This window comes from Magnolia sinica, chromosome 2 (genome assembly GCF_029962835.1).
Source record: "Magnolia sinica isolate HGM2019 chromosome 2, MsV1, whole genome shotgun sequence".
In the NCBI taxonomy this organism is placed as follows: Eukaryota; Viridiplantae; Streptophyta; class Magnoliopsida; order Magnoliales; family Magnoliaceae; genus Magnolia; species Magnolia sinica.
In genome coordinates this window covers 137300247-137316357 of record NC_080574.1, presented here as the reverse complement: position 1 = coordinate 137316357, position 16111 = coordinate 137300247, and the positions used below count along the sequence as shown (strand labels likewise).

The 16111-nt window shown below is 41.4% G+C and overlaps 1 protein-coding gene across 3 annotated transcripts; it reads left to right on the top strand.

The window, feature by feature from the left end:
• The first annotated feature begins 2757 nt into the window (after window positions 1–2757).
• Window positions 2758–15847, top strand: LOC131237855 (cysteine-rich receptor-like protein kinase 2). 3 transcript variants are annotated; one of them, XM_058235875.1, is made up of 9 exons: window positions 2758–2947; window positions 3030–3249; window positions 6784–7580; window positions 10496–10609; window positions 11496–11635; window positions 11930–12140; window positions 13574–13808; window positions 14473–14626; window positions 15084–15847. In XM_058235875.1, exons 3-9 carry the CDS (start codon window positions 6833–6835, stop codon window positions 15420–15422), a joined length of 1941 nt encoding a protein of 646 aa, XP_058091858.1. In that variant the 5' UTR covers window positions 2758–2947; window positions 3030–3249; window positions 6784–6832; the 3' UTR covers window positions 15423–15847. The 3 variants fall into 3 exon arrangements, with proteins under 3 accessions (XP_058091858.1, XP_058091856.1, XP_058091859.1); XM_058235873.1 differs by having other exon boundaries at window positions 2758–3249; XM_058235876.1 differs by lacking the exons at window positions 2758–2947; window positions 3030–3249 and having other exon boundaries at window positions 6082–7580.
• Window positions 15848–16111: the final 264 nt, after the last annotated feature.

Sequence of the window (16111 nt, the reverse complement as noted above, 5' to 3'; positions counted from 1 at the left end):
CCTTCTTTGTGCCCAAAGACAAATAACACCCTCTCTCACGCATTTTTCTCAAATAACACCTTTTTACACCCTTTTATTAATTTTTTAATAAAAAGAGGTTAGATTTTTTTTTGAAAAAGACAATATTACCCTCCTTCCAAATGCCTAAAATCTCAAACTTTAAGCTTATATTTACCCTCTCCTGAAATTCTAATTAAGTAGTAAAAGGTCTTTTTTTGATGGTCAACAGATAACTATAACAGCTATAGTTAACGGTTCAAAATCAAAGAAGACATGGACTCAGGAAGGCTTCTACGGTGAGTATTTCCTTCACCACTGTTTCTTGTGGTGTGGCCCATTTGAATTTTGGAGTTGGCCCATGTGCTAAAATGAGCCGGAAAAACGGATGGATGGAGTGGATCTAACATACACATCATGATGGCCCCCACATAGTTAAATCAGGGCATCAAATCGTACGACCCACTGTACCAAAAATCGTATTGATCAGACGACCCACGCCTATCAATAGCTCGGCCCCTCCATGAACGAACGGGTCTGATTGTTGTGGTTCGTTGCATTGTGGCCCCACCAGACATCACCTACAAATACGGCCATTCGCACACCTGCACTTTCCCACTGTACTTATAGTGTACAATCACTATAATCCAAACCGTCCACATCATGGGCCCTACTGGATATGGATCGTATTCCCTAAATCTAATTCACAGTAAGGTCTTATCCTTTCATTAATGGAGATTTTTTCTGTTGAGTCTAGTCTATTGACTTGATTTAACCCACATTTATGCCACCAACCGTATAGTAACATTGAGAATGATCCATCGATAGTGGGCCCCACTATTTGAAAGTAGCCATCTGCCTGTCTCTGGATTTTCATAGACTGCCCAACTACTTAAACAGCTTTGATGTAAATGCATGCCACGTGTCGAGTACCAGAGTGTCTGCGTATAGACTGTCGTCCTACGGTAGAGTATCCATTTATTCTCTCGTTCACGGCAAAAACCAAGGGCAGAACGGTCATTTCGATCGGTTTAATTTCCGAGGCCAGCGAAAAACTACGCGGTTTGGGCTGGTGACCCAAACACCGGCCAGCTAGCTGATGTCAAAGCTCCGTGGGTCCCACCATGATGTATATGTTTTATCCACTCCGTCCATCAAAATTTTTAGATCATTTTAGATAGCAATCACAAATATTATTTATATAAGAAACTCAAGTGGACCACACCATGGGAAAAGATTGGGATTGAAGGCTTACAATTGAAAACTTCCTGGGGTCCACAGAAATTTTGAATTAAGTTGATATTTGTATATTCCGTTAATCTGGGGTTACGTGACTTTATGAACAGTTTGGATGGAGAATAAACGTTTATGTGGGCCCAGAGAATTTCCAATGGTAAGCGTTTATTCCCCATTGTTTCCTATGGTATGGTCCATTTGAGATTTGGATCTGCCTCATTTTTTAGATCACACCCTTAAATAATCTGAAAAAATGGATGGACGGAGTGGATAAAATACATACATCATGTTGGAGCCCACGGACCTTTGACATCAGCTAGCTGGCCGGTGTTGGGGTCACCAGCCAAACAGCGTTTCCGGACTGCGGTAGCCTGACTACGCGTGGTCACACGGAGCCCGTCCGTACAGATAACCAAGTACGACGTAGAGAAGAATTATCATCAGATCTATACCGTCCAAAATGTGGGACTACAAATTTTCACTATTGATCCTGAATATAATTTTGTTCCAGTACTTATATGGGCCGTACCAGAGAGAACGATGTAAAATCATTACTAAAACTATACATTCACGTATTTGGTCCGAAATAAGTCTTTAAATATACTGAATTTCATGAAATCCATTCATCTTAATACGTCACATAATATGAATGGATTGGATGGCATATTATCACCATGGTGGACCCACGAACAATTTGAATGATTTTAACGGTAGGAGTTCTCATCTCAACTGTTCCCGACGGTGTACCCCACCTAACTTTTTAATAGGGCTTATTTTTAGGTCCCAGTACAAAAGAAATATGGTCCACCTGATGGACGACTGGATCTATCTTCGATCCACGTCAGCTTATAGTCACGTTGCCGCATGAGGAAACGGATTGGCTACTCCCCCTGCCACCAGCCAATGGCTGATGGTCGGTGCTCTGTGGACCCCACCATGATTTATGTGTTTCATCCATGCTGTCCATCTATTTTGAAAGATCATTTTATGATATAAGAAAAAAAAATGAGATATATCCCAATCTCAAGTGGACCACATTACAGGAAACAGTGTTGAATGAGTGTAGACCATTAAAAACCTTTTGGGGGCCGTAAAAGTTTTGGATCAAGCTGATATTTGTTTTTTACTTTCATCTGGGCCTGTATGAACTAATCAACAGATTGGATAGCAAATAAATAGTGCATTGGGCCTTAGGAGGATTTTAATGGTGGATATCCAATCACTATTGTTTTCCTGTGGTGTGTACCACCAGAGATTTATATCCCTCTAATTTTTGGAATCAATGCTAAAGTTATCTATAAAAATGGATGAACGGAATGGATGAAACATTACATCGTGGTGGGGCCCACAGAGCACCGACCACAAGCTACCGGGCTGGTGGCAGGGGGAGTAGCCAATCCATTTCCGCCGCATGACTACTCGCAGTCACGCAAGCGTTTTCCGTTGAAAAACGCGCTAAAATCCACTGTAATTAATTTTCACGTCTTCGCCTCTCTCTCTCTCTCTCTCTCTCTCTCTCTCTCTCTCTGCGTTTTCTGCGATTGGTCTTCGAAATCACTTCGAGAAATCTCCCTTTTGATTTCGAATCTTTTTTTTTTTTTGGCCTTTTTCACCTACGATCCGTCTTTAGTATTTTCTCTTAGACGGAAAATTCAGCTTTTTGATGCAGGAGCTGGATTCTCGCTCGAAGATCGCGCATTTCAAGCCAAAAAGGGTAAAAATCCAATGAAAATCTACTCCTTTTCATCGACTGAAATGATATATCGAAACGTCTGATTTCGAGCTTCTCTGAACAGGAATTTCAGTGTCGTATCAGAAGAGGCGGATTATTTCAGTTTCGACTTCAATCCGGAAAAGGAGAAAATCCGATCAAAATCGAGTTTTTATTCAGCGATTTTGAATGAAATCTCGACATACTGAATTTGAATTTTCTTTTAAGCAGGACTCGCAGATTCTGATGCAGAGGGAGAGGGAGTGGATCTTTGCCCAAGAACAGTGATGGGAAACCGTAAAAAGGTAAGAACCCGATCAAAATCGAGAAATTTCATAGAATACGATATGGATTTTTGTGAATTCTAACAGAATTCAATTCTTTTATCAGAACGATGCTGTTTTTGACGATTCCTACTGAAAATTATACAATTTAAAACCGACTTTGAACATTTCCGAATGAAAATTTCATTATATTAGAAGGCGATAAATGTAATTTCTGCATCTTTTTCAAAGATTCGGACATGAGTTTTCGAGATCTGATTTTTGGAACTCGAAAAACCTGGAATTCCTTTTTTCGGAAATTTTCTTTTTTTAAATAGGACAGAATAATACAAGAAAATGACTTTGATACCCTGGCAGAGTGTGATGGAAGATTTTGCTATAGGATAGATGGAAATTTATTGGACGGCTGAGATCAAAATGATCTAACGGTCCTAGTTCAACAAACAAGTGTCCACGTATCAGAGAGGTTAGATTCTTCAAGCAATCTGATTTTGGGAATGTGACTTGTCTACGTCGTGTTCCACATTTTAGTTTTTTAATTGAATTAATAAGTGCAACGTGTACAATTTCTGGGTGCCTGCGTATCAAGCGTCATACTCTGCCAGAGTATCAAATTTCTCCAGTATTTATTAAATTTCCAGATCGACACTTCTAAAGTCAAAGTACCTGGTTTTAACTTTTAATAATGTAAGGGTAATTTGGTCAATGTTGTATGCAAATGAACACGTCAGCGTTGTAGAAGATCCTATCCGTTAAAAATGTGGGCCTTATCGTAAAGATCACCTGTGGAGAAAACCAGTATGGTCCGCTCATCAGGTAGGCTATGCCATTTAAGTCAATGGACAGCTGATGGTTCGCCCTGATGTAAAAGCGTGGCCCACCTAATTAATGGTATTAGTTGGGTTTTGTCCCCACGTGATCTTTACGGTGGGGCCTACCTTTTGCTCGGCTGCGATGTTCTGAAAAGTGACACGTGGATGGGAACGAAAGAAAGATTTTGTATGTGAAAATTCACCAAAGTACTTCTGACTTTACAATGTAATCGAGTACATCACTTAATCTTTTTGGAGATCCACAATCGGGGCCACTATTTGGACGGCCAGGATTGACGCATGCATATGCGATAGGTAAGGAGGTGATCGGCGGTTAGCCCATATAAAGAGAAAATTTTTGATACTCTGTAGAGCGTGGTGGATGATACACGGGCACTTGTAACTTACTAAGAAATTAAATACGTGGCATATAAGTAAGTCAAGATGAACCGTCCAAATTATGGTTTACAGTTTAGATGTATCATGAACCAAAAATCATGCTTATTTGATTATGTCACCAGTCGATTGGTGGACATTTATTGGACGGTTAAAAATGAAAGAATATCCGATCTACCTGTTTTAACAAACAGGATTCCACTAATCAGAGGCTATGATTGTTCAACCAATCTGATTTTGTGACTGTGACTTAGATACAGTGTATTTCACAATTTAGTCAATTTAATTTGTGTTACTATATGCCACGTGTACAACTTCTGAATGCCTGTGTATCAAGCGTCATAGTCTGCTAGAGTATCAAATAACTCCCCTTAGTGGGGCCCTACATCAGGATTCTAGTGTGGGTCCCAGTCTGAATCTCCATCAAAATATCCACGGCTCCAAAAGTGTTCCAGTCGAGTGGCCCTAATCATCTGACTAAGAGCTGAGAAATGGAACGTCTGAAAGACACAAGCACCATCGGCCCACATTCAAGGGCTCGAATTCGGTTGTAAGCCGTCCAGGAACGACGTTAGTGCTGGAAAAGTTCCGTGGACCCCACCATGATGTATGTGTTTTATCGAAACCGTTCATCCATTTTCGCAGCTCATTTTACAGCATGAACGAAAAATTGAGGCAGATCCAAATTTCAGGTGGGCCGCACTGAAGGAAACAGCGGTCCCCCCTTTAATGTTTATTTGCCATCCAACCTATTGACACAGACCTGAATGAAGTTTGCGGCCCCAAAGAAGTTTTTAATGGCGGGCGTTTAATCAACGCTGTTTCGTGTGGTTGGTCTACCTGAGATTTGGATCTGCTTCTTTTTTGGGTTCATGGCCTAAAATGAGTTGGAAAAATGAATAGACATACATCATGGTGGGATCCGCAGCTTTTCCAGCACCGATGTCGGTACTGAGGTCACTACCGAATCCGAGTACCGCATTCAATGGAAAAAGACCAATAGAGCTGACAATCTAAGAAAAACATCTGGCCATGGACAGTCTAAAGGGGGGCCCACCAGGTGGACAGCCCAGAACCAGAACATATAATGATTGATCAGAGGATCAACAGTCAAACTATTTAGTAGCATTTCAGACTTCAGAGGCAGGTGAGAGCGTGTGAAAGCGTGTGAATGCTTCACCACTTTCATACCGCCTGCATTTATTTTAAGTCTTTATTTGTTTTTTTAACCTTTTATCATACCTGTCATAGATAGTAATTAGGCGGGCCCCACTATAGATGAAGCATCAGATCTAAAATCACAAACTGATCATAGCATCCTGACCATCCAACTGATGACTATCGATGAATACTTAATATTAGATTATAAACGGTCCAAATTCAATGAGGGAAATCAGATGGTTTATATCGTTCGGTCGGTATGAGTTCCAACTTCCAACCCATGTTCTATTCACACAGGAGCCGACTATTTGCACGGTCTGGATTCTCTTACCTGCATGCCACGTGTACGGAGGACGAGTAACCATAACTTTAAAAGATGGTAGTGGCCATCTGGGTTCTTTAGTCACATGTGCCAGTGTGGCACGTGTGTTCGACACAGGTCCATGTGGGTCCCACCCATGTCTGTTCCGTGGTCCAAAAATCAGGCAAATTTGTCCATCAGTCGGTCTACGCGTGTGCACTAAATGTGGAACGTTTGTCAATCTGTTGAACTGTCCGCCAGATATTTCAGCCGAGGCACATACATGTTGGTCTACCAGATGAATGGTCCAGATCTCACGCATGTGTGGGGGAAGGGAAACGGATGGCTACTCCTATTCACATGCATGCACGTGTGGCAAGTTCGGACGCATTAACATGGCCCAAAAATCAGGCTGGTAATTGGTACGGACATTAGGTGGGATGTGGAATGTTGGTCATTTATCCGTCCATTTATTTCATTTGGGCCACACACGTGTGTTGAATATGGGCCGTCGCCGGTTGGTCATTTATATGTCCATCTATTTCATGTGGGTCATACACGTATATTGAACGTGGAGTGTAGGTCATTCATCCGCCCATCTATTTCATGTGGGCCACACATGGTCGAGTGTGGACGGTCAGTCACTTGTCTGTCCATCTATTCCACGTGTGGCCCACCTGATGATCATCATTACCTGATTTCCTGGCCACTCCATACACATGCTGGGCCCTTCAAAATGAACGGTCCGGATCTTACACACAGATGCCACATTGTACGATCCTCACCATCCATCTGGTCTCCATAAAATGGATGTTAAGATGATCCTACTCCCACGTAATTTTTCGATAATCTGACCGTTTTTCTACTCAAATCCTTCTTAAACAGGCTTAGAATCAAAGTTCCAGATTGCGTAAACACCTCAAAATTCATCAAAATGCAGAGAATACTCTTTCTTCTCCTCCTCTTCTTCTTATCTCTATCGGCAAAAACAACAGAAGGAGATCCAAGATCAAGTACTGTTCTAGTCTGGTGTAGTACTCAGCTAGAGCACAATACCACCATATACGTGCCAAACTTCGTTGCCACGATGGAGAACATCAGCAGGCAGATCCAAGCCGCTCGTTTCGGCATGTCTTCCATAGGATCAGGCCCCGACACCAGCTACGGTCTATCACAATGCTACGGCGATCTCTCGACGCTCGACTGCGTGTTATGCTACGCAGAGGCACGCACCATACTCCCAAAATGCTACCCGAACAACGGCGGCCGTATCTACCTCGATGGATGCTTCATGCGAGCCGAGAATTATAGCTTCTACGACGAGTTTACGGGCCCCAACGACACGTTCCGGTGTGGGAATTCAACGCCTAAGGGACAGCTGTTTGTAGAATCGGCGAGGCGGGCTGTTTTGGAAGCAGCTGGTGCTGCACCGAGCCGTGGAGGGTATGCGAGGGCAGCTGTGGCTGTGGCAGGATCAGGTAATGAGTCAGCTTATGTGTTGGCAGATTGCTGGAAGACTTTGAAGCCGGAGTTGTGTAAGGCGTGTCTGGATAATGCGTCGGCTTCTGTTATGCGCTGCTTGCCTTCGTCGGAGGGGCGGGCGCTGAATACCGGGTGCTTCTTGCGGTATTCGGATACAGATTTCTTGAACCCGGCACCGAGTTCCGGCGGGCTGTCTAGAGGTAGGCCATTGTGATTTCATTAAGGTATTATATGATGCTGGATCGAGGGAAATTGACACAGGCATGAACGTGATGAGTGAGGGATAACTATAGCAAAAATAAATTCTAATAAATTCAAATTTTCATTATAATAAAAACGATTTTTCAAACATTTAAATAGTGATATCAAACATTGGAAGAAGTTTCGTAATCAAACTCCAACTCAAACTCTCTAAAATTCGGCTTAACCACGTTATTTTCCTAATTTTTCTAAGCACGTTTTATGTTTGAGAGTTATAATCGAACTAAAACTTAATATAAATATTAAAAATAGAAATAAAATGAATTTTCAACCATCGATATGATGGAATCTCGCAAATTCGGCATGGCAACCAGCATTGCCAGGTTGGTTGGTTAAAGTAGCTTCTCCTACCCAAAATCATATATGGTACGTCGAATAACTCATTATGGTTTGCGAGATACAGATACGCCTGTTTTGCTCTCCATCATAAATGACCTTCTTTCATTTCGATCCGACAATTGTGTAGTTGGAACATGCCATTCAGTGATCTCGCCTGTTGATCTTGTAGTTTCGTTGTTATTATCTCCCTTCCATCCAATGAAAATGGTCCACATTTAACATGGACCAAATTGGATGGTTAGGATCATCTGATAGAGGGTATTTTGATGATCTATCATTCACAAGTGACCCACCATTTGAATGATTTATATCAACAGGAGGGCCTCACATGCATGGTTCCTCAATTCCCTCTGCCAGTGTTCCAGTTTCAGTGATGCTGCTGCTTCTGTTGTACACACTCTGCCCTGGCTCCTGCTGTTGCTCATCAACTGTAGTAGTTAGTATTGTTATTGTTGTTTCTGTAGACAACCACAATGATCATTCCTTGTGGTCTTTTCCTGGGTTGTGGGTTCTTCTAGAATGAGGCAAAGGGCCCAGCTTTGATACTGGAACATGTTAATCAGGTCCAGGCATCAGCTCCAACTGCAACTACTTGGCAGTATTGCTATAGTTGCTGATGAAGACAACCATACTGATAATCTATTGCGGTGTTTCCCCCAAGGCAACCATTGCCATTGCTGTTGTGTGTTCTTCTAGAATGACGCAGAGGGCCCAGGATACGCACACATATTGCTCAATCAGGTCGCCTGCAACTAGTTAGTTGTTAGTATTACTAATGCTGCAGATGAAGACAACCACAATGATCATTTGTTGTGGTATTCCCTGGGGCAACCGTTGTCAATGCTGTTATGGGTTCTTCCAGACTGAGGCAAAGGGCCCAGATTTGATAACATGTTATTCAATCAGCTGATTGCAACTAGTCAATTGTTAGTACTGCTATTGTTGCCGATGTAGATAACCATAATAATAATTTGCTGTGCTCCTTCCTAGGCCACCCATTGTCACTGCTGGTATGGGCAGTGTTTTAAACAGCTACACTATGTAGCATGTAGCTTACGCTATGTAACTTGGCTTAGCCTTAATGCTATGTAGCTTGTGCGAGTAGTTCAAGTTGTGTGTAGCCTACCGTACATGATAATTTACATACACTATACACTACGCACTACGTAACTTACATTACAAGTTATTTTTCACTACAGCATAAAAATCAATTAATGTTTTCAATCATTTGTTATATTTTTCTATTGTTAATTAAAAAAATTAGGTGATCTTTTCAATGCTTTTAGTAAAATAATATAAGTATCAATATTAAATCAGTTTGTTACTCTTCTTTACCTTTATACTTAATGATTGTTATTTCTTATTACCTCTCAAAAAAAAATAAAAAAAAATTGTCCTTTCCTATCACTTAAGGTTGCATTTGGCACCAAATATCATCCAATCTTGTTAAATTTCGTTATTAATCAGGATTATTTGGTGCAGAATATCATAAAATTGGTGTAACTAAGCACAACCTTGAATAAAAATCTAGTAAGCTACACGCTATGTAGCTTACACCTCACGCTTCGGAGGGGTGAGCGCTACGCTACACTCTATTTGCTATTTAAAACACCAGTTACAATTTCTGCTAGAATGAGGAAAAGGGCCCAGATTTGAGACTTAACATGTTACACAATCAGGGCCATCAATTAGCTCTGCCCGCAACTAGTCCCTATCAACCATCATGTATATGACCCTATAAATATTTTACTTACATGGGATTCAGCTTCTCTTGTAGGACCCTTTGTTTGATAGAACTCTTGTACATGTGCAAAATCAGTCTTTTAGCATGGCCCACTATCTTCTGATCATGCATCTAAACTTGCACCATTGTACTGATTCATTTACATGAGATTAAGCTTGTATTATAGGATGCTCATTTTGATAGAATTCGCCCACTATCAGATCATCATGTATCCAATCTTGCATCATTGTATGGATGGGATTTACATGGAGCATTATATTGATGGGAGTTGCTATAGTAGTGATGGATTTACATGAGGTTAAACTTCTACTATGGGATCCTTGTTTTGATAGAGCTCTTTTTTTTTTTTTTGTTAGCTTGTTAGTACACCCCACTGTCAGTTCACACACTGTTAGCCACCCCCACTAGGGAATCGATACCAAGACCTCAGTGTTGAAACGACGTATCTTTCACTCAGTCTACCACTTGAGCTGTGGATCAGGGTGTTGTTTTGATAGAACTCTTGTACATATGACAGATCAGTCTTTCAGCATGGCCCACTATCAGATAATCATGTATCTAATCTTACATCATTGTATAGATGGGATTTACATGGAGCATTATGGTGATAGTAGTTACAATAGTAGTGATGGATTTACATGAGATTAAGCTTCTATTATGGGATCCTTGTTTTGATAGAACTCTTGGATATGAAAAACTAGTCTTTAAGCATGGCCCACTATCATCTGATCATGAGTCTAATCTTGCAATATTGTATGGATGCATTTACAGGGAGCATTATAGCGATGGTAGTTGCTATCGTGAGCTCAGTGACTGTTGTGTCGGTGGGTGTAGCCATTGGTTTATACATTTGGAAGCACAAAAGAATAGAAAAGAAAAGAAAAGGTACAGACTGCAATTATTAGTTAACTGCACTAAGGGGGGCAACAATCCATTTGGATGTCAATCAAAATGAATTGCAAATCATTCGATTCAATATGGGCCTGTTTGGATGCACTGCTGATTCAAACAAAATCATAATTTCCTAGCATTCCTATTGACAGACTGGGCTCCCAACTGCAACTAACCAACTTTTAAGTTGGTCTTGAAAGGAACGCAACTGCAATTTAAGGCCTGATTCCTCACTATGTATACTAGAAAACAGGATTTGAATTGAATATATGCAATTCAATTCGCTTCTGCATCCAAACATGGTCTATGGAGGAAATGACCAACACTGGGTTGCACCATTTTAATTCATGAGGTTTGCTAATTCCAGGTGTGGGAGCCTGGTCCAAAACTACACCTGAGATCAGAGCTTTCCATCAGGCGGTTCACACTGCTTAGATCATCATGCCTAAAAATCAGGCCATTTCACACCTCAGGTGGGCTACGAAATACAAAATGAATGGACAGCTGGAAAACGTTGTTTTAACAAGTTTACCATGTACATTGTGGCCACCTGAGTGAAGCTGGCTGATTTTAAGTGAGAAGATCTAAGCATTATTCCCTACCAGATGGAAAGTTCAGATCTCGCTCATGTGTTTCATATTGGTACATGTGCTTGCATGTGGAATCAAGAACCTCTTTAATTCATAGTGACAACTAAAGCCCAGTTGCAATTCCATGTGTTTCCAGTTGGACTTGAAATGATGGTAATTGCAATTCAGGCCTATCCTCATTTCTGGTGTTTTGCACTTGATCACATTAAAAAGTATCGCGATTCAATTACATTGGACATCCAAATGCAGCCTTAGAATGTCTCCATATACTCTTACTTTTGAGTTTGCAGGTGCCAATGATGTTGAGAAGATGGCATCGGTCCTTGGAAACAGCAGCTTGAATTTCAAGTACTCCACGCTCGAGAAATCCACTGGATCTTTCGACATTGCCAACAAACTTGGCCAAGGAGGATTTGGGACTGTTTACAAGGTAACTGCCCTTTGAGAATACTTCTCTACCCCCAACCATATGGCTGTTCATCAGGCGGGTCCATTGCGTATATTCCATGGCCCAAATATCAGTCTAGACACATGTACATTAAATGAGGACCATTGGTCAAATTGTTCTCTCCATGTTTTCCAGACACATCACATACATACACATTGGGGCCCACCAGATGGATGGCCAGGATGTCCAAATTGAGATTTTTATCAAGATGGCTTCCTTTGCATTTTTTATTTTTATTTTTTCTGGTTGCATGAGCTGATTCACCTCCATTGATAGGGAGTCTTGGCTGATGGAAGGGAGGTTGCTGTGAAGAGGCTATTCTATAACAACAGGCACAGAGCTGCAGATTTCTACAATGAGGTGAACATAATCAGCAGCTGTGATCACAAGAACCTCGTTAGGTTGCTAGGCTGTAGCTGCTCTGGTCCCGAAAGCCTTCTCGTCTATGAGTTTCTTCCCAACAAGAGCCTCGATCGCTTCATCTTTGGTAATACTACTAACATTCCTGCCACTGGTTCCTCTGGTAGTACTGCCTTTTTAGTTTGAGGACCCAAAACCCAACTTGACTCGATGTTCAGCTGGATCGATTCGATGTTTAATGATTATAAATTTTAAAAATTAGCAAGTTCCCTAAAATAACCACTTTTGATAGCTTGGGAGATTGAGAAGGATGTTGCCTATAGAATTCAAGCTGGGTGGAAGAAATGACAATGTGCCGATGGAGTTTTATGCGATCAGAGTTGTGTATCAGTCAAACTGAAAGCGAAATTTTATAGGATTGCTATAAGACCAGCCATGCTTTAATGGATAGAATGTTGGGCAGTTAGAGCACAACATGTTTGAGTGTAGCTGAAATGAGGATGTTGAGATGAGTGGCAAGACGAGGAAGGATAGAATTAGAAATGAATGCATTCAGGGAACTTAGGAGTAGTCCAACAGGTAATGAGGGAAGGTAGACTTAGAAGGTTCGGTCATGTGGAACAGAGATCAAGAACCGCACCAGTTAGGAGTGAGCTGGTACAAGTTGAAGGCTCTGAAGGGCAAGGAGAAGGCCCAAAAGGACATGGATGGAGCTAGTAAGAAAAGACTCGATAAGGCTTAAATGATGATGATGAAAAAAGAATGAGGGATAGGAGTATATAAGAGAAAAGATCTAGCAGGCACATCATTCACATCACTTATCTGGTCCATCCATTAGATCTAGTCTGATCTTCTTTCATTACTTGGCCCCACAGTGATCAAATGGTCCTAAACATCTGACTAGAGCTATCTTTAGTGAATAATCTTGTCCATTAATTCTTCAAGTCACTGACTGGACAGTTTGGATAATCCGATAGCAATAAGGATGGTTTTTCAAGGCTGCCTTGAAGAGTGGACTGGGCCTAATGGACAGTCCAGATACGTGATGTGATGCGAACGAGTCCAAATTCAATCATGTGCGTCATAAGGTTCCAATTCACTCGGCCCACTCGATCATCACTCGAGTAGACTCACTGAGCTACTTGCTTTGAGTCACCATGAGTCGTGTCAAGTCGATCAATGGTCGAGTCAACTCGACAAGTCATCCTTAGGCAGGATTGAATCAGACCCAGGAGCGAGTTTCCCAGCAACTTGGCTCAAAATCTCACTGAGTCGAGTTGACTTGGTTGAGTTTTGTGTTGACCCAGCGAGTTTTAGAACTATGCTAGTCAGTTCATTTGGTGGGCCCCAACTGTTGATGGGGATGCTGTAAAAGCAAGTTACCACCATTGTATACTTCCTATTCAACTAATGTTGTTGTTTTAACTGTTCTATCACTAGCATATGTTGCTGAGTAGTAGTTGAACTTCTATAACTTGCTATATTACTAGCAGGAAATGATTCCTTGCTTCTAACATATTTTCTACACTCAGTAAAGGATTCTCATGTGAAATGCAACAGATCCAAACAGAGGAAAAGCACTGGATTGGGAGAAAAGATTTGATATCATAATCGGGACCGTAGAAGGATTAGTATATCTTCACGAGAAACCTGATATAAGGATCATTCATAGGGATATAAAAGCCAGCAACATTCTGTTGGATTCGAAGCTCCGGGCTAAGATTGCCGACTTCGGATTGGCGAGGTCTTTCCAAGAAGATAAAAGCCATATCAGCACTGCCATTGCAGGGACATTGTAAGTGTTCTCACTTTGCTTCTTGGGCTAGGCCCACCACACTAGCCAGACAATCCAAATTCTGGGCCCTAGTGTGGATGGATCCCACCTATCAGAGAATCCTAACCATCCAATTGGTGGCCATTACAGTCAAGGTTTGATTTCATGAGCTGATATCGAAGGTTAAAATGTTGGAACAGTGTAGTTTCTGGATAATGTATGATCCACAGTGGGGCCTGCCAATCGGATAGACAGGATAGACAAACAGATCACACCTATCAGACAATCCTACCCATCCAATTGCTGGCCACTACGGTTGAGGTTCGATTTCATCAGCTGATATCAGAATGTTAAAATGTCTAAATAGTGTGGTTTCTGGATAATGTTTGATCAACCGTGGGGCCCATCCCATGAACCGGATAGTCTGGATAGACAAACAGATCACAACTATTGGACAATCCTAACCACCCAATTGGTGGCCACTTCCATTGAGGTTCAATTTTAGCAGCTGATATCAGATGGATTTTAAAATGTTCGATCACTGTGGTTGATATTCTTCCATCCACATTGGGCCCCACTAACATGAATAGCTGTTTGATCTCTCCTCTTCTTCCATGAATGTATATTTTGTATGTACTTGTCTATTGCATTTTATGTATGCATGCATATATGTATGTACGTGCAGGGGATATATGGCACCAGAGTACCTAGCCCATGGGCAGTTAACAGAGAAGGCAGATGTCTACAGCTTTGGTGTACTCCTGATAGAGATTGTATGTGGGAGGCAGAACAACAGAAGTAACAAAGCATGCGATTGCTCCGACAGCCTTGTCATTTCGGTAATTTTCCACCATTCAATTTCCAAAGGTTTCTGTTTGGATTCGAAATAATAATAATAATAATATTGAAATGCTGTTCGGTGGAAAACATTTCCACCATTTCCAAGAAAATGAGCACAGATGAAAGTTTGTCGTTTGTTCCGATAGCTGCATTTCCATGGAAATTTATTTATTTTTCATCCGAGTTTCTTCACTAATTGCACCTATGGTGATTCAAACTGCTTGTGAGGCAGGGCCCATGTTGGATTGGAGATACTCCCAAGTATCTTCCCAGTTGGATGATACTCCCAAGTACAAACTACTGTTTTGTACTTGGCCACTTTCCCTGGATGGCTAGGATTATCTGACAGCGGATATATGAGGGAATGTGGATGGGCCAACCAGCTGAATGGCTTAGATTATTTTGTTTCCATGCATGCTTCGTATATAATGACTCCTTTTGAAACTTGGGTGGTAGGCATGGAAGCATTTCCAAGCAGGGACGGTGGAGGATTTGATCGACCCAAATTTAATTCTGCACAACTATGAGAACAAGGATGAATTGAAGAGCGGAATTTTGAGGGTGGTGCATGTAGGACTTCTGTGCACACAAGAGATCCCGTCGCTACGGCTGTCGATGTCAAGGGTCTTGCAAGTGCTGTCGAACAAGGATGAAGAACTCCCTGCCCCTAACAACCCACCTTTCATCGATGAGAAGACAATGGAGCTCAATGACACGTGCGACGATCCACGGCTCCCTCTCAATTCAACTTACTCTGTTGCCTGTGTCTCCCATAGCTCATTCCATCCAAGGTGAGAGAAGGGTAACAAAAAAAGGTAACATTTCAACGAATGCTGGCGAGTTATAGGTGGGTGAGAGAGCTTCATCACCTACGATCGGTGTCGCAGTTTGATAGATGTTGTAGGGTCCACTTGTAGCAGATCAGCTAGCACATATCGGCCGTTTGATGTTCATTAAGGTGGCATGCTTATAAGGGGGTTACAGCTGATTTGTTAGAGTTGGAGTTTTTTGAGTCAGGCTATGATTAGACAGGAGAGATTTGTAAAATGGGTGTAAAATATATGTATGAAGAGTCTTTGGATGCAATATTTGGAACATTGTTCAGAAACTCGATAACTTGAGTCGTCGACTCGAAGACTTGACTTGTCAATACTTAATTATATAAAATAAAAAAATATTAGGAATGTTAATAAGTATTTTTAAAATAATTATATTTTGTACATGTAATATAAAGTCTATCATAAAAAAACAAGGACATTGCTTCCGATTTGGTGTTATCCATGCACAGCAGGTAAATCTTTGGGACCAACATGGCTCTCTTGCACAAGTTATCTATAGTGAACACTATTTCTACCAACGAGTCAAGCAAGAGCCACTTTCAATCTTGAGAGGAGCACCATAGTGCTAAATGGGCTGGTGTCATGGCTACTTGCATCAGGACCAGACTGAGAAATCAAGCCAAAGAAAGTCTAAACAGAGAAGTT